Below are 19,762 nucleotides of genomic sequence, written 5' to 3' on the forward strand. Positions count from 1 at the left end.
TCTTTGGCGATGGTTGTCACCTTTACTTATAAAGACTGGCAAACGGAGGTCGGAGGTGTATTGTCAAGCAGTTCACGGACGTGCACCCCACGCTCATATTTTTCCATTCGTAAGCCTCACCTTTTTTCTTTTTTCACCACCTGCTTTAACAGTCTTGGAAACCTCGTTGATTTCTCTCACAAAAAAATCCGCCACGTGTGCGTCTTGCGGGAAAACAACGAAATTGCAGCGCTATCGTAAATCGTCGCATTTCGAGCATTTCGTCGGCTGTAGAAATTAATGGCGAGTCAAATTTTACGTTGAATTTCGAAAAGATCGTGTGTCGAAGCGATCGTATGTCGAGGTACCGCTGTATTGCGCTAGAAATATTTAGGAATGAATTAACGACCACACGACCAGTCCAGGGTGTTCCAAAGTCAGCTTGAATGGGCTCAAGCTTGCCCATGTTCCTGTTTCCAGGATAAGAGCCAAAGAAAACTAGTGAGTTTGGATGGATGGATGGATGGATGGACGGACGGACGGATGGACGGACGGACAGACACATACTTAGCACTCAGCTCCATTTCATCTAGAGCTGATCTGATTGGCTGAGTGCATTTCAAGTAAGATCTTGAATAATGAATGTGTGCAAAGGGGATTTGAGAGTTGGGGCAGTGGGTGTGAAAGAGAGATGGGTGGGAGGGGAGAAAGGGATGCTGTTGCCAGGGAACACTGGCGACAACGAGAACCACTGAAAACAGCAGCAGGATTATAACAGAGATCAGTGTTTCTTTTGCTCAAGTTACTGCAGGATTAAAAGAAAGCCTCTCCAGTGGGAAAATCTGGATGTACTCAATAGAAGCAGCCTCAGAAGAAAAGGAATATTTGGAGCCAGTATTGAAACGAGTAACAAGATCATGATGCTACAGCCGTTGGACTTTGACTGCAGAATTTGGTTGGGCTATCAGGGGTAAGAAGGAGCCTGTCGACTCAATCTTCAAGGCGAGTCTTTTTCCTAACAAAGGTGGACAGAGACGAAGGAAAGGAGACGAGGAGGGTAGAGAGGGGGGTTCCACACAGAGGTGCCTCCTGTCCTCGAGCACCTGCTGCTGGCTAGCGCCTGACATTGAGGACACTGTCTGTGTGTCTGCATGAGTGTATGTGCATGTGAAGTAGGGCAAGAGAAGACAAATTAATTTGTGTCAGTTTGGAGGATCGAGTCAATGTTATAGGAGGAGAAAGGACGTACACACATACACGGACAGACAGACCATCGTAAGAATTTGAAGGAGGTCTCCAACATCACATGTGAGTATAACCACTGACGTCATGCCAGATTCTGAGCTGACCTCATATGAAATCCAACTGTTGTTCTGGGTCACCTTAGAAATGCAACGGGGCCATCTTGTTGTCATCAATATGTATATTTTGCAAGAATTTTAGAAATTGGAGCTCTAGATTGTATTCGTATTCAAAATGTTCATGTATGTTTCTGTATATTTATGTTTTAAATTGTATTGTTATTTAATTCAGCGATTCTTTCGTGTCCCACTAAAGAGATCCCGACTTCCGCTAGTGGTACTTTTAACACACCTTGAGAATGACTGCCATAATCAATTATGGTTGTAGTGTTTGGAGGGTTTTTGTTGTTCTTGCTATTTTGCTCACTTTTTTTTTTTTCCATAAGTTCAATTGGATACTTCGATCAATCCATGTTCTATAGGACTTTCCCACATTGGGTTATCACATGGACTAGAGTTGACTTTTACACTCTACACTGGTTTGCACTGAATAGGGAAAAACAAATAGGCTACTGTAATATGTTCTTCATGGCAATTTAGTAAGTCTTCATTTACCCTACCATGGATTTGCAATTTACAAACGGAGTGTCTCTCAAAAGGTCTCTGTGTTGATCATTACACCGAGAACATGGGTAAAACTGAGAGCGGAAAAACCTGTGTGCAAAATGTAAAACATGCTGCTACACACCGAGGTTGAGGATTAGGAAGAAGTGAAGGAGAAATAAGTGTCAATGCCATTCTTAACAATGGTCTTTTGATTTTCACTCAGAGGGAGGAAGTTAGTCCAATATTTGACTTGAGCCACAAAATGGGCTTCATCACATGCCTCTCACGTGTACTCCAGCGGGCAGGGGTATAGAACAACAGTGCTTTCAACCCTTGAATGTCACCATAAAGTGTATTTTGGTTGGATTTAATCCACCTACATTTGGCAAATGTTTTCCTTTTCCATTTAAATCAAACATTTCTGTGCTGGAGCTGATAAAACCGTTCATTGCCGATTTTTACGTGTCAGTTTTCCTCTTGCATATAAAAAATTTTTTTTTTTTCTCTCTCAAACATGTGTCCACTCTTATTTATAGGCCCCCTGTTCTCCTTCCTGAGGGATGGGAACCACAGAAGCAACTTTACGAATGGAAAACATGGAAGTGAAAGATGAGTGGCAAGATGAAGACTTCCCCAGGTGAGATATTGATGATTTGTGTTTTTACGAATCATCTGACTTGCTCTGTTTGACAAGATTTAGACTGTGTTGATGTGTTTGCTATATTCCTTCACTCTTCACCTATGCCAGGCTAATTGGGCTTTAAGAGTGACAGTAGTTTTAAACAATGTCATACTACGGCATTTCAAAGGAATGGCTTAAATTTAGAGGTGTTTTCTTTGTTTCTGTCTCATGTGTTTCATGATAGTGACTAAAATATTGGAGCACTCTGTTTGGTATACTGAAGTTATTCATATTTGAAAATCACAAACACAATAAACACGTTGTTTAATGAGGGCACATACCTCATTGAAGGTTTAACTACTTGTGATATGTAACACAAATTACAGGATTTAACAGTCACTAAGCTATCCAGTTATTATTATTATTATCAGTCTCATTTTTATTTTTTATGGCATGAACTGTCAAAAGATAAAGTATGCGATTAAAAAATTGGAAGATTGCTTAATTTTTTTTTTTTCGTCTACCCGTATTAGCCAGACTGTAAGGGGCACTAGGATTATAAAGCGCTCCATCAAAGAACGATTTAATTGTCATACAATAAGTTACACTTGATTATTAGGCGTATTGGTGTACTGCATTTGTTTTTTATCTGTTAATATTGTACTAATTGTTTAATTTATCAATTTTATTTATTATTTTTATTCACAGTAGACATGTGCCGGTATGAGATTCTGACGGTATGATAACCTTAAGCCAAAATATCACAGTTTCACGGCATCACAGTATTGCAATTACAGCTTTAAAATGTGTAGGTTAAAATAAATTAAAAAATACTTAAATATTCTAAATAAAATTAAAATAAATGCAGTCCTTTCGGTGAGCCTAAACCCACAGCCAGAGCCCAACATTATTACATCCAGAAAAAAAAAAAAAAATTCATAAAAAGCACATGTGTATCATGTTTACATTATCTACCCAGTCTCTTTCTCAACACAGACAGTTGCCAGAAAGAAAAAAAACACGTTTTACCACCACTAGACACACTAAACACGCTGGAGTTAACTCTCGTAGCTGGTTGGAACATCCATGACACTGTTTACTAACCTTTAATTTTGTATAAATTCGAAATCATATTGGAAGTATTGCTTCCTCAGCAGCCACCCTCTGCAAACATGTTTTACATGTCGGTTGGTCTTCCTCCAGTTAGCCACGGCCGTCTGTAACTTTTCTGTAGCCGAAGTATTCCCATACCAGCGATTTCGTTTTCTTCGATGGGGGAAAGAGTTCAGGAGTTTCACCTCCTCCAGCCATCATGTAGCACAGCTGACTCACTGACACTGAGCAACAACCGGTGGGGGAAGCTTGAGCCTTACAGCTGAAAGCGAGGAATTTCTCCCTGCATTTTTGGGACATTAAAAAATAGCTAATAATTTAGGGACAGTATGACGTAAAAATTTTGCGGTTTTGAAACTGTGACGTTTTCATACCACGGTATACCCTAAAAAATGGTTGGGACCAGTTAAGAGTTCAGAATGTGCGGTTGTTATTACATTAAATACATTTTAGAAGTGGGAATTGTGAAGGCATGTATTTCTCTAAAAAATAAACAAAGATGATGAAAATTATGGTACTCATGATAATACATGTGGACTCCGCAGCCCTCTTGCGTGCATACCAAATGCTTTGATCATACCAAAATGTGAGTTCATGATGCAGAGGTTGGTGGGTGTAAACGAGCACAAACATTATGACACAGGACCCTCTCTCCCTCCCTCCCTCACCCAGGGAAGCAGAGAGCAGGTGCGAGACTCTCTTTGTGAATGGTCTGGAGATGGTCACATGATGCAGCAGCAGTCACCGATCCAAAACAAAACATCGCCATAGGTGGAACGGTGTCAGGTTTAAATGAAGGAGAAAGAGAGAACAAGGAATAAGATGAGGAAGATGCTCTATTAAAGTGGCCTTGGAGAGATGCTATGTATGACGCTAATGAATGGAAGACAGAAGATGAATAAGAATACTTAGCAGGATAAAGGCGCGTGTGTTATGGTGAAAGTACTGATTGAACCTCACTTTTGCAAGGTAAGCGTTGTCTAATTGCATTCATTGGGTTGACATGTAGCCAGACTGTAATAAACGAGATTATCCCTCTTCTGTTCCATTGCCATGTTATCCTGTACTGTATAGGGAAAAAAGGAGGGCTAGTTACACAAAGGGGTCCTTGAGGGAGAGGCTTTTTATTTGTGGCTCGGGTTGGGGCGGGGGAGATGGGGGTGCTCGCCATTGCCCTGCAGAAGGGATGATAACGCATACGCAGGAATGCAGCACACGTGGAGATGTGCTAAAACCATCTCAGCTGCAAAAACACACTGCAGTAAAACTCCCTGCATCACTTTTACCAAGCGTTACTGCTCACATTTAGCTGGTGATGTGTACATGTATTGAAAAGGCAACTAGCTGGTCTTCCATAAGGACAACACATACAAAGATTCTTTGGCTGCACCCCATGTTTTTTTCTCTCCAATCTCCCAGAGTTTCTGTCTTCCCTTTTTCTTTCTCTCCTCCTCCTCCTCCTCTGCTCTGACTCATGTTACTTGGCAGTCTTGCAGTCCTCATGTCCCACAGAGAGAAGTTAATTACCATTCTCTTCTTTGTACTCTCAGTTTTCTGTGTTTAGATGGATTAGTGGCAAAACCATTGTTTTATGTTGTCCATTAGACATAATATTAATTGGAATGATGAAGGTCCACAATTTTTTAATTTTTTTTTTCATACAAGCATGGGTCCATTTATTAGTGTCGGTCAAGTACAAGGCAGGTCGAAGGTGGTTTTCTTTTGACCATACAAAAATACAATGCACCTTCTGATTAAATTTAAAAAAAAAATACCAAAACAGTTTCTTGACTTAAAATATAAATACAAAAAAAAAAAACATGCAAGTACATCTTTACACATGCACACTAAATAATTGACAAGATCTGTCATTAAGATGCAAACAATAACTATTGACAATGCATTTTGTAACTGTAAAACACTACTGGACACTGCTGAAAAAGAAAACATGTGTTAAGTAGTACAGTACATGTTCACTTGTACAGAATATAAATGACAAGCTCTGTCATTAAGGTGCAAACATGATAATTATTGATTGTAACTTTAACTGTAAAACACTGCTCAATGAGAGAAAAGGCATTTGGGGGTCACAGAGCTGTTTACTCACATTTTCAGCCAGTACTCTTGTGGTTGATGAATCTGAGAGTGAGATTTGTTTGATTTTTGTTGTCATTTCCTCCTTTTCTTTTCCTTCAAACATTGCTGCCATCACTTCATTCATACACTCTTTTATTATTTCTCCATCAGAGACAACTTCTTATGTTTGGCCTTTGGCCAACACCCACAACACTGCGTGAGCACTCCTTTGCAACTTGTTGCTGTGTCATACATTTGACAATAACCTTATTTGACTCTTGATATGACTGCTTCAACTTGTTAATTTCTTGCCTTCTAAATTCTTTTTATTTTTATTTTTTAAATTTGTTTTTTATTGTTTTCCAGTCACGTGTTAAGTTGAGCATCCATTTCTAAGCAGTGGAATCAAACTTGCGAACTATGTGACAATGTATAAAAGAACAATACCCCCCAAAACAGAAAATACAAATCAAATCCATACATGCAAACACAAAAAATCATACTTAAACACACAAACAGTACCTCGTCGGTCCTAAAATATACTGTATATTAGCATCCTGTCTCCGCAGTTCAGCAGCAGCAATTAGTCCCACACAGCGCTCCCCAAAAATCAGAATCCAATGCTGTATACATAGAAATATATGAACCTTTGGGTCCAGCGGAATGAGCAGTCTCATACCGTACATCACTAACCGAAAGGGGAAATTTTTATTTTATTTTATTTTTTTAAATTTTTTTTTTAATTCTGATTTAGGAGGAAACTTAGCTTTAAAAGAGCTGTGCTCTTTAAAATAATGGCGTCCACATTTTCACTTTTCAGAGCAACTGTCTTTAAGCATATTAAGCACATAGGTTTGATACTTGCAGTTGATAAAATCGACGCACATGTTAGTGTCTCAATGAAACGGTGATTTTGGTTGTCCACTGTTCTTCTCCTGGTCAAACTTGAGCATGCCATTTTGTTAGATTCGGTCTTCTACTGGTGGCATGTAAACAAACAGACAGCAAAGTTTCACACTGCTGCGGTCCATCCATTCTATCTAGAAGCATGCAGGCTCTCTCAGCCGATCAGCGCATAAATTCACGATCTCTCAGCCAATCAGCGCATCCATGCAGGCTCTCTCAGCCAATCAGCTCATCGTTGTCATAGAGATGACAACAGAAGTGGGAACATGGAAGATATTTGACTAAAAATGAAACAGAATTTAGCGATAGAATAGTAGCGCATAGCGGTAGATCGGCGATATACAGGGCGACCCCAAAAAAAAGTTTACACTCAGTTGACTGCTTGTTTAAAAGCCATTGAAACATATCTAAATAGGTTATCATGCTTAAGTGATTCATTAAGGTCACTCAATGCAGCTGGTAATGTCTCGTCTCTACAATTCCTGTGCTTCTGCTGAAAATGAAGAAAATTTTAGCTGTACCTGAATTGCTGCGTGCCGGTCTGACACCTACTGAGATTGCAGCAAATCTGAGAATATCCAGATGTGCAGTCTACAAAGTTAAAAAGAAGCTGAAAGATACTGGAACAGCCTCACGAAAACTTGGTTCTGGAAGTGCCGATCTGTGCGGACCAAAAAGTTGATTGACAAGGTGATATGTGGCCACCCCAGAATCCAGATCTCAATCCCCTGGATTATAGCATATGGGCAACTGTGGAGGACAGTGCCTGTAAGAAGCCACAAACTTCTGTGGAGAGGTCCATTGTTAGATCTTGGGAAAAGATGACAGCATCCTACATAAAAAAGACCTGTCAAGCGTTCCGCAGGCGCCTGGAGGCTGTTGTGACACTTAAGGGAGGACACATTGAAAAATAGAGTGTACTGTACATGTTCTTTACAATAATGTATAATTTGTGATTAAATTCTAATTCTAAGATGAATAAACATGGCATTTAAGTTGTATTATGGCAGTGTAAACTTTTTTTGGGGTCATCCTGTATACAATAAAATATGTTTAAAAAAAGGTTGTTGTTTTTTAAAAGTCCCGTTTGCTCTGAGTCCGCAGAGAATCGTGCCTTGGTCCGGTCATGGACCGCGGTCCGCTAATTGAGGACCCTGGGTATATAATAAACACACAATCACTAGACCACGACAGAACTACAATACTCCAAGAGTAATTGAAGATTTTGCCCTTACATCAATATTAATGCTCAGTTTTGATTGACGATATCGTTGCAGTGGCATTCATTACCTCTGACGAGGTTTTCATTGCTGTACATTATCAGTATAACATAACGCTACAGTACTTAATCATGCTTTATGAAGGGTTTAAGGATGGCCTAAGAAGGAATGTATTAAATTGATCCAAACAACTTACCATAATGTATTCAACACTTTCCTTAAGACTGAATGCCATTGATTTGTTACAGCAATGTTTATTGTCATCCAATTGTTCAGTAAATACAGTGAGGCAAATAAGTAGTTAGTTAACCACTAATTGTGCAAGTTCTCCCACTTGAAAATATCAGAGAGGCCTGTAATTGTCAACATGGGTCAACCTCAACCACGAGAGACAGAATGTGGGGGAAAAAAAAAACAGAAAATCACATTGTTTGATTTTTAAAGAATTTATTTGCAAATCATGGTGGAAAATAAGTATATGGTCAATACCAAAAGTTCATTTCAATACTTTGTTATGTACCCTTTGTTGGCAATAACGGAGGCCAAACGTTTTCTGTAACTCTTCACAAGCTTTTCACACACTGTTGCTGGTATTTTGGCCCATTCCTCCATGCAGATCTCCTCTAGAGCAGTGATGTTTTGGGGCTGTCGTTGGACAACACGGACTTTCAACTCCCTCCACAGATTTTCTATGGGGTTGAGATCTGGAGACTGGCTAGGCCACTCCAGGACTAGGCCTGTTGCGATAACAGATTTTAGTGTGTGATAATTTATCTCATAAATCATTGCGATATGCGATATTATTGTGGCCCCCCCCTAATTTTTAAAAAAACCAATTTACAATAACACAATGAGAATACAGTATATATTATTAGATCAAGTACACCCATTTAAACGCGATAAATATTTACTCTTAAATTCAAAAATACTTTAATACTATAAGGAATCACAACTAAAAACAATAGACCATGCCTCTTAAGTAAAAGTCAACAATATTAATACCGCACAGAAACACAGAATAAATAAAATGTGTTTTTCAACAAAAAAATAATAAAATTGCACTTAATAACTTAAGCATTTAAGCAAATGAAAACTTTTCCCCTCATAGCTTCTGCAATGGTGTTCCATAGGGATGCAACGATACAGTTAAGTCACGGTTCGGTATGATTTTCGATACAGGGGACACAGTTTTCGATCCGATTCAATACATTTAATGCTCTGGGACAAAAAAAAAATGTATTTTTTTATTCTTTTTTTTATTTTTTATTTTTCCTAACGAGCAAAAATTAAATTGCCATCATATAAACATGCATTTTAGTGCATAATATTTATGTGCTTCTTACTGATCTGAAGAAATTTTGTATAAAAGTGCTGAGAACAATCTTTACTGTTTGTAAAGTGAGGCGGGGCACACTGTTGATTGCTACAGCTCTCTTAGCAGCGAAGTTTACTACATGAGCAAGACATCCTATTTGTGGTCCGAATCCATCTGTGTCATGTACTGAATTAACAATATTTGCAGCATTATCTATAGTGACTGGTATGGACTGATTTGGCCTTCTTAACTTAACTTCTTAACGGTTTATAATTACGGTTTATGACTACGTGTCCTATAATCGCTCTGGGCTCATGTAGCCAATGGCATGGGACATTGCACATCTAGTTTGATATTTCATGATATCTAGTGTGTGCGCGCACAGAAGTCCACAGAAGTCACGTCTACTCATTACTGCACAACACCAGCATATGACAATCAACTTTCATAAACAGGACGAGTTTGAAGCACAGCGCTTTTAATTTGCCACTCAATGTTCATGTCCATTCAGCTGTCCGTTGTCAAAGCGAGGTTGTTCGTAGCAGCCAAATCGGTAACAATGTTTTGGCGGACTTGGTTGTAATTATCCGGTGTTGTGCCGAAAAATAGCCGCCCCGCGTGAAATGTCACCCCTGACGGGAGCGCCCACACATCAACAACACTGGCACGCCGGAGATGGTCCACAGTCAATCCGGAGCACTGGCGCGGCCGGTATACGTTGAACAATAGGATATAATGGGAACGCTATTTTTTGCCGGACCTGGAACGAAGATGCATTTTGCGCAGTTGGTAACAAGGAATTCAAACTTTTAACAGCATGTCTGCCGCACGCGCGCATGCATGTGCCCGCAAGGCGATAAATCACAGCGGAAAAATTACCGCCTTCATTTTTATTTATCGTGCGATAAATGGAATTATTGCATATTGCAACAGGCTTATCCAGGACCTTGAAATGCTTCTTATGAAGCCACTCCTTTGTTGCCCTGGCTGTGTGTTTGGGATCATTGTCATGCTGAAAGACCCAGCCACGTCTCATCTTCAATGCCCTTGCTGATGGAAGGAGATTTTCACTCAGAATCTCTCGTTTCATGGCCCCATTCATTCTTTCCTTTACACAGACGCACTGGTCACTTTGCAGAAAAAACAGCCCCAAAGCATGATGTTTCCACCCCCATGCTTCACAGTGGGTATGGTGTTCTTCGGATGCAATTCAGTATTCTTTCTCCTCCAAACACAAAAACCTGTGTTTCTACCAAAAAGTTCTATTTTGGTTTCATCTGACCATAACCCATTCTCCCAGTCCTCTTCTGGATCATCCAAATGCTCTCTAGCGAACCGCAAACGGGCCTGGACGAGTACTTTCTACAGCAGGGGGACACATCTGGCAGTGCAGCATTTGAGTCCCTGGCGGCACATTGTGTTACTGATAGTAGTATTTGTGACTGTCGTCCCAGCTCTCTGTAGGTCATTCAATAGGTCCCCCCGTGTGGTTCTGGGATTTTTGCTCACCGTTTTTGTTATCATTTTGATGCCACGGGGTGAGATATTGCATGGAGCCTCAGATCGAGGGAGATTATCAGTCTTTTATACCGATAATGAGTTAAAACAGGTGCCATTAATACAGGTAATGAGTGGAGCCTCGCTCGACCTCGTTAGAAAAAGTTAGACCTCTTCGACAGCCAGAAATCTTGCTTGTTTGTAGGTGACCAAATACTTATTTTCCACTCTAATTTGGAAATAAATTCTTTAAAAGTCAAACAATGTGATTTTCTGTTTTTTTTTTTTCTTTCCACATTCTGTCTCTCATGGTTGAGGTTTACCCATGTTGACAATTACAGGCCTCTCTAAGCTTTTCAAGTAGGAGAACTTGCACAATTGGTGGTTGACTAAATACTTATTTGCCCCACTGTATGTACATATGTGTTATTGTTGGTTTGGGTTTTACACAAATCAAACATGTTGTTCTTTTCTTTTTTTAAATCAGACTTCTACCTGAGTACGGGGACATGGACTCCTCTTGTGGCCTCACAGACAACAGATGTAAGTCAATACCTATTGAGTGATCATTTACGTATATAAATTGGTTGTGTGTTATTCCTGCTGATTATTGTTTCCGCTTTTCACTCCATAGCACCTCCCAATTCCCTAAATGTGAGCCCACCTGGAGGAGGCGCTGCAGTGTCTTCCTCGCGTCGAACACGTCGTACATTGGTTGCCCCGGAGATGAACCTGTCCTTGGATAAAAGCGAGGGATCTCTGCTGTCAGATGACTTGCTGGACACACCCGATGACTTGGACATCAATGTGGACGACATCGATACACCAGATGAGACTGATTCGCTGGAGTTCATCACTAATGGCAACGACCTGGAGTGGGAAGGTAGAAAATTATTGTTGACATTGTAACTAAATGCAGCACAGAGACTCATTGGTTGGCATCTGCCTCGCCTTTCCTCTACTACACTGTGGTTAAACATGAGGCTCAAGGACCAGATCTGTCCCGCCGCATCTGTGTGTGTGGTCCGCAAAAGTAAATTATGTGCATTGACTTCATGTTTTTTGCTAGTATAAATTTTGAATAAAATGTCTGTTTTCCTCGATGAAAGATTGAGCAATACAGAATTTTTTTTTTTTTTAATGTAAAATATATTTTTTTAAATGCAGCTTTAAATATTAAGTAGAAGAGATTTACTTAATTTCTTTTAAATTAAGAATGAATTTTTTTTAAACTTAATTAAAATGAGAATATTTCCCTTTTTTGCCTTTTTATCAATAGTTTTTATTAATTAATGAGTTATTAATCAGTTTTTCCTTTTTTGATTAGAATTCCAAAAGTTATAAATATATAAAAGATTTTTTGATAGTGAGAGGCTCAGAAAGACGATTTCAACAATTTTTAGATCAACCACGTCTCTAAACAATTTGTTAATTATCAAAATAGTTGCTGAATTATCTCTGAAGGAAACCGTAAGTACAATGTACCCGCAACAAAGATGAGTTTGCCACCCCTGCTTTACTTGATTTCATCACATTAAACAGGTGTATACGTTATTTTGAACAGCAACTATAATGTTTTTTTTTTATCTTTGGATGGAGCCTTTTATACGTCCGCAATAATCAGCAGTACACATCGTTGTGTCGATCCAGATGACACTCCAGTGGCCTCAGCCAAAGCAGGTCCAACTGGTGGTTCGGGAGACTTGGAGGAAGAGGGAAATGCCAACAATGGACGTCTCTGGAGGACGGTGATCATTGGAGAACAAGAACACAGGATTGACATGCAGATCATCCGGCCCTATCAAAGAGTCATCACCCATGGAGGTAGTGTTTAGTGAATCATTTACTTTGACTCTAATTTTCAAAATCTATTTCTTCTTTGCAAATCCCTGTATCGAATATTATCCAAATACTCTCCTCAGGTTATTTTGGGGAGGGCCTGAATGCCATCATTGTATTCTCTGCATGCTACCTGCCTGACAGTAGTATTCCAGAATACCACTACATTATGGAAAACCTCTTCCTGTGAGCTCACTCTTGCCAAGCTCTAAAGTATTGTATTGTAAGAGTTGATATGGAGCATGTAAAGATATCACATTTTCTCCTCTTCCAGGTATGTGGTGAGTAGTCTTGAGATGCTTGTGGCTGAAGATTACCTGATCATCTACATGAATGGAGCTACACCCAGGAGTAAAATGCCTGGAATTAGCTGGCTAAAGAAATGCTACCAGATGATTGACAGAAGGTGGGACCTGGGAAGGAAGCTGTTTCATCAACAAACTTGCACATGTTCAAGTTTTTTTTTAATTGCTCTCAATGTTTTGATACCAGGTTGAGGAAGAACTTGAAATCTCTGGTCATTGCTCATCCTACCTGGTTCATTCGCACTGTACTGGCTATCTCCAGGCCCTTTATCAGGTAAGACTGACAAGTAAGCCAAGGTTTTCCATTTAAATCTCAGATGTGGCCTTTCTGTTTGAAATTGGGGTTGTTCCCCAAGATGTAGCTTGAATTTCTCTGGCAAATACAGTAACAATTAAACACACCTTCGAAAACTTGCATGTAAAATGAAGAATGGGGGGGGGGGGGGGGGGGGGTGACGTGACAGTTACCTCCCTGCCACCAGCCCTGCCATTCCCGCACCTCTTATAATGCACCACATATATGATACTCCACGGGGGAGCTACATTGAGAGGTGGTGGGATGTGCGGCTGGGAAGAACTTCTATGCGGCGGTCCCACTGCCCTCAGCCGGGCCCTCATATTTTAATGCATGCAATGCACAACCCTCCCCAGTCCTGCACAATTCCATCACATGCTGGATAATGGTTGCCAGTTGGCAACCTAGCAGCCACAGTAATAGGGCAGGTTTAGGGTTTCGGTCCTGTGCCGCCCCGCAGCGATTTCTCGCCATTTTCCTGCTCCCGCTTTCATTTCTCTTTTCTACTCGGGCATCCTCCTTGAGCCCTGGCGCGGGTAGCCGGCTGAGTTCCGGTGGGTCGTCGTGCTGTCGCCTCCAAAATGGTGGCGATCCTGTCCTGACCCGGGCCTAGTGGGCCATTGGGGTCCAACGGTGTGCCGTATCGGTTTGGGGGGGGTTGTAGCTGTGGCTGGTGGGCCGGGTGGACAGACGGTAGGAGGGGTGTGCGTGGGGGGGGGCCGTGGCGCGTCCCCTAATCCCTTCCCTGAGGGCCGGTTAATGGGGGCGCTGATGGTCTGAGGGACCACCGCCCGTTTGCCGGAGCTGCGGGAGGAGGGATGGTCAGGCGGCCCCCCACCCCCACCCCCTCCGATTGGCTGGGGAGGTGCCAGGGCCAAGTCTGAATGGATTCATGCAGTACTGGGTGCAATGAGACACACTCAAGTAGAGAGATTGGTGCCAGGATTAGCGATCAGGCAACATAGAATAGGATGTCAACTGTCAACAAATTCACACTTACACTTAATTCACATAATACTGGGTTCCATGCTGAATTATATGAAATATTGAATGGAAACAGGGACATCTTGAGGCAGATTGGTGACACTATGACATATGGAATCCCATCAATGTAGCTAGTCAGCGCAAATTCGGCGGCATCTGCTGGCTAAAATATGCATTGCAGGAACCGGTCTGTTTGTGGTGATGATAACGATAGACGTGTAAAATGTTGATAGAACGTTTTATATCGATTTGGCAATATACTGTATATCGTCATATTGTACTGCACTTATATTGACTGTGTTCTTCCTTTGTTGGTGTTTGCAGTGTGAAGTTCATGAATAAGATCCAGTATGTTCACAGCCTGGATGAACTTGCCCAAATGGTACCCATGGAGCATGTACATGTCCCGGAATGTGTTGTGCAGTAAGTTCTTCTCACCACAGAGTGGCATAGTCCTGACTCCTAATTTGCCTACAGTATACAGTATACTGTAGTTTGTTTGTTTGTTCTTTTTGAAAAATGTCTTGATAGGATTAATAGAGAGTATGAAACACTTGTATTCATTGCAGGTTTGACGAGGAGAGAATTAAAGCCCGACGGGAAAGGTGAGTTTTTAGTCATATACATTTGTTTCTCACATTATTTACTCACACATACTTCAGATCATATTCTATGTGTGTAGAATGGAGCAAGAGCAGAGACAGCAACAGTCCGTCCCTCAGTCAGAGAGGTATTGGTCCAAAGTGTTTCACTACTGACTGCCATGCTTGGAACTTTTAACCATCTTATAAGTGTATTTTTCTCTCTTTCCAGGCCAAAGTCAATGATTGTAGAACAAGGATTATAAAATGTGAAAAACCTTCTTACTTAAGGTAATATGATCTTTTGTTATATAATTTTGCTTTTATTAACATCAAAGTTATCCCATGCTTTGTAGTGGACACAGAAGATCCTCCTGCTTTGCATAAATTCGTGGGTAACATTATCTAAAACCTTTTTTATAAAAGGATATTAAAGCTCCATTTTAATTACGAAAAAAGGTCAGAGCGGTATTAATTGAACAATATGTTGACTGTTATGGTTGTCCTAGCTGTTGCTGATATGTCAATTATATTGATCACATGAACAACCTAATACTTGGTAAAATGCAATGAGGTTCTACAGTATTCCAAAACCCCAAAACAAATTAAGGCATAACTATCCTCAAGCATAATTTGTATTGTGACACGCATTAGATTGTGTAATGTCTATTACAATTGTTTTCTCTTTATGTGTTAATTAGCGGTGCAACGGTTTGCGGTTCAAAGCCGAACCGTACGGTTCGCCCTGTACGGTTCAATACGCCTTTATGAACCGCGCCTTTTCGGTTTTGCAATTAATGTATTCTGAACGCTTGTGGAATGAATTGATCGAGCACTGTGTGCCTGTGTGTGACGTGAAGCACCACTGTGGAGAAATTCCCGCCCCACAAGTAAATGTCGGATCGCTGTCAAGCACCTGTGTAATAGAAGCCGAGTAACGCCCTCTCTCACTTACGAGCAAAATGAAAGTGAAACAAGAAAGAAAACAAATAGCTATGGCGAGTGGAGAGACCGAATTTTGAGGAAGCACCGGCTTCTTTCAAATCTACGGTGTGGCAACATTTTGGTTTCCCCATGGACTACAATGCGGATGGAGAGAAAATATTGAAGAAAAAAAAATTGCAAGCATTGCTCAGCGCTTGTTCCCCATGCTAATGGCAACACTTTTATAACATGACTCCGGCACTTCAGCCGGCATCACCCACAGATATCACTTTCTCAGGGTAGGTCAACCCCGAAGATGACACCAGTAAAAACACACGGCGGGCTTCGTTAATTTATTTGCAACGCTTGACCCGCGTTACATTGTTCCCTCGCGGACATATTTCTCCACCTACGTAATCCCCAACATTTATGAAATGGCACGCAAAGCCATCGAAGATGATTTCGCTAAAGCACATAGTTTAGCCCTGACCACTGATAGTTGGAAGTTGGACGTCCCGTGCTACAGAGTGCTACTACCTAACTGTGACGGTCCACTATAATTCATACCTGCCAAATTGTACGGTCTCGTCGTAATTTGTACAAATGAGCACTCATTTTTAAATGTGTACGCCGTACGTTACGTTCAAAATCTGCACGTTTTTCGTGCATTACGTTTTTTTTTCATCCGTTCGGATTTTGGTCACCAGTTACTTTGCCAAGTAACTTTTTTACTACTGTGTGTGTATTTCAGTAGTCAGTCACTACACTAGCCAAAGAGCTAAGAGGCATTTTAACAGTCGAAAATGTTTTTAAGTGTTTATTTCATTTTTTTAAAAGCAAAATAAAGGCAGTTTAAAAAAAAACAAAAAACGCAAACCGAAACCGAACCAAAACCGTGATCCCAAAACCGAGGTTCAAACCGAACCGTGGGCTAACTGAACCGTTGCACCCCTAGTGTTAATACGTATGTTCAAATAAAAACCAGCAGTCAATCACTCACTCTTCCCACAGTGTGCCACATGGAAGTATGACTGTTCATCTAAGCTCCAAGATCCAACGTGTCCACATGTGCGTATCATTTTTTTTGACCACAGTACAGTGGCAAATACAACATCCCATCCTTTTCACCCCTTTATCGAAAGGGATTCATTCACAAATGTAACATTTGAGAATTTCGGGGGAAAAAATTGCACTTTAATGTTGGAACGTTTGCCGTACACGAGTCACTGGAAAACTGAGCAAAGATGTACAAGTTGATCAAGTGAGATACAAGCAAAAGATCATTGGATGTAAATACTGCAATATAATGTATTTGTTTTGCTCCATACTGTACATCCTAAAACCCTTATGAGCTTTCTATTTTTGCTGTACTGACCTGAGAATTGATCATGTTAATATGCACTGGCAAGGCCATTTTCTCTGACCTCCATCTGTTCTTAGACACCTTATCATGTGCCTCTGTCTGCTCGCGTGTGAAACGTGGAACTATTAGCCCATGCAGATGCTCTTATTAAATTATGTACTGTACTGTATTTAACCCCTTTTTTGGCCTAGAGCTAAGAAATAACACAACAGAACAACACTCAAGTTAATCATCCAGGAACCCTCCAAAAATGCAAACAAAGATCAGTAGAAACAAAATGCAGGCTCCTTGGAGGAGGTTATAAACACAGCTGTTATAAGCCCATCTGTGCACTTTTGTGGTGTCATTATAAATTAAACACATCAACAGATGGGTTTATGATTACATTGTACTGTATTAATGCTGCTCATATCAAAATATGAATGAATCAATGTGTTCCTACTTCTGCATAGCATGTTTATGATCCTACAAATGTATTCAATCTAAAATATGCTATTTTCACTTAGTTTTGCTTTTTTTTGTCTGTTGGATTTCACATTTTGCACGTCTTAAAAGCACATTCAGATTTTTACTCACATTTTGTTTTTATAAATGGAAACTAAAAGTTCTCCAATGAAGAACATTCTGGGAAGAACAAACACAAAAAAATCTCTTAGTATTTTAATGTCAACTTGTTCATTATAATCACATTTTTTCAGTTAAAGACAAAACTTTAATTGTTTTGCTTGTCTGACAAACTTTTTTGGTGCCAGTTTTCTGAAATATCTAATTTTATGGAGAGTATTTTCCCCCTTTCTGCTCTTTCCTGTCTTCCATTAGTGCAACACTTACAGTAGCAGGATGACATCAATTATTATTTTTCTAATAAATCATCATCATTGTGTTAGTTTTAAACATAGAGTTATAGTGATTGTTTCCGAAAATATATTTTGTTTTGTCAGTGGGCACTTTTGTATAAGAGGACGGGCTATCAAATTGACAATTTTTGCAAGAGATCAAATTCTGTAATTGTCTCATATTTAGGGACTTCACTGTCTATCTTGATTCTTTGAAATGTTTTATCAGGCCTGATGTTCCAAACAATATTTTGTTTTTGTTTTGCTGAGTGCCTAATTTTGATGTCATTGGGAAAAATTTATTTCAATAATTATAAATACGTATATATATACACATTCATATAATAAATATGACAATTAGACTCATAATATTGTATGTAGCTGAACTATGTGCTATGATATTTCAATGCTGTATGGACAAACATGAACTTTCTAAAATGATTTTCATTTTTTGGGGGTGGATGATTGAGAATGATTTTCCTTTTGACCATAAAAGCACAATATAGACTGACTCTGGTTATTTTTGCTATTTTGATTTTTATGAAATGTGTTGGTTTTGTTGTTCATATAGTTTGATGATTACATCTGCCATGGGAATAGAGCTAATAAATAGTCCATGCCTAAAATCCATTTCGTATTTGCTTGTACTAGTTGCTTCATTTTCATTCACGGCATGAGAGTGCCTGAAATTTCATTTAGTCTGAAATAACTGTTCTGGAGGAAAAACTACCATTTACTCTTATTGTTCTCCCCAGTAAATGAATGGCTCCCCGTTCCACCTCAGCAGTGACTTGCACTCTGCTGCTCATATTTCGCCCCACGAGAACCGTACAACTTCTTAGATAAGAGTCAGTCTCGCGACATCACATTATGACATGAGACATGAAGCACACCCTTCCTCACAAGGGGACTTTTAAGGGAGACAACAGCTGACCCCCTAACCTTTATCACTGTGACAGAATTCTCACAGACACAAATAGAAACATCCTAATGGAGGAAACCGAATTCCATTCAAAGTTGTGGTTTATGTTACAATGGGAAAACATTTTTAATTCTATTGTTTGGACCATACTCTTCCCCTTCTATTTTGACATTTATCTGTCGAAATCATGGATAAAGCAATTCTAAAGAATCTATTCAAATGAAGGAAATAATCTGATGAAGAATATAGATTTACAAATAATTCAAATATGTAGTAAGAAAATTGGAATGACAAATCCATCTGTCCTATTTTTATAGTACTTTTCCCACATGGGTTACAGATGAGCTGACTTTTTTCCTTTTTTCTTTTTTTTTGCTATCTCTGAAAACCCCTGCCTCATATCATGCCAAAGCAGTTGATATGCACAACTAATGTATATGTTCTGTATATGAAATACTATGCATCTGTTTACACGAAATTATCAAATTATTCACAATGATGAGAATACAGTAATACAGATGTATACAGTACATAGATATATTGTTTTACTGTAGCAATAAGCAGCTAGACCTGTTGCTTTTTTTATGGATCGGCTTATAAATATTGACAAAGAAAAAAATGCAATTCAGGTAATATAACTATTGAATTGTAAGTCACATATTTGATAAGATGGGTCAGTGTTTGGATGAATGCGTTCAAATGATATAGAATTAGTTACAATAATTTACAAAATAAAGTAACTTTTAGCTGAGGGTTGTTAATACTGTATTTCTGTTTTGTAAATACAAATATTTTATTTTCCCCATCTAAATGCTAGCATTCTGGATTTTATTGATGAAGAATGGGTTCCATAATTTTTTTTTAACAAGTACAGTACACGACTTTGGGAGTTTTCCACGCTCCTGTTCCGTCATAAGGAGTTTTGGGATCAATTGGGAGGGAAAATTACGGAATAGATTGATGGTGATGATCGATATGAGCAGGTGCAGCCAAATATAATAATAATGTACGTGAGAAGATTTTGATTGGCTGGAAATTCCGGCTTATGGTCACCTGATTGGTTGAAGAGGGGCACTGACGTAACTACGCAAGGAAAATGAAGCACGAGTGCCTGCCTACGTCTGTTGTGACGTCACGC

The 19,762-nt window shown here is 39.7% G+C and overlaps 1 protein-coding gene across 3 annotated transcripts; it reads left to right on the top strand.

Moving 5' to 3' along the window:
* Window positions 1–463: 463 nt before the first annotated feature.
* Window positions 464–18,335, top strand: atcaya (ATCAY kinesin light chain interacting caytaxin a). Of its 3 annotated transcripts, none has more exons than XM_057842286.1 (13): window positions 464–603; window positions 2,365–2,463; window positions 11,063–11,118; window positions 11,210–11,458; window positions 12,226–12,399; window positions 12,498–12,600; window positions 12,689–12,820; window positions 12,907–12,993; window positions 14,323–14,421; window positions 14,568–14,603; window positions 14,681–14,728; window positions 14,812–14,870; window positions 16,515–18,335. In XM_057842286.1, exons 2-12 carry the CDS (start codon window positions 2,387–2,389, stop codon window positions 14,843–14,845), a joined length of 1,095 nt encoding a protein of 364 aa, XP_057698269.1. In that variant the 5' UTR covers window positions 464–603; window positions 2,365–2,386; the 3' UTR covers window positions 14,846–14,870; window positions 16,515–18,335. The 3 variants fall into 3 exon arrangements, with proteins under 3 accessions (XP_057698269.1, XP_057698267.1, XP_057698270.1); XM_057842284.1 differs by lacking the exon at window positions 464–603 and adding an exon at window positions 681–1,287 and having other exon boundaries at window positions 2,363–2,463; XM_057842287.1 differs by lacking the exon at window positions 464–603 and adding an exon at window positions 4,234–4,530 and having other exon boundaries at window positions 2,363–2,463.
* The last annotated feature ends 1,427 nt before the right edge of the window (window positions 18,336–19,762 follow it).

This window comes from Corythoichthys intestinalis, chromosome 7 (genome assembly GCF_030265065.1).
Source record: "Corythoichthys intestinalis isolate RoL2023-P3 chromosome 7, ASM3026506v1, whole genome shotgun sequence".
In the NCBI taxonomy this organism is placed as follows: Eukaryota; Metazoa; Chordata; class Actinopteri; order Syngnathiformes; family Syngnathidae; genus Corythoichthys; species Corythoichthys intestinalis.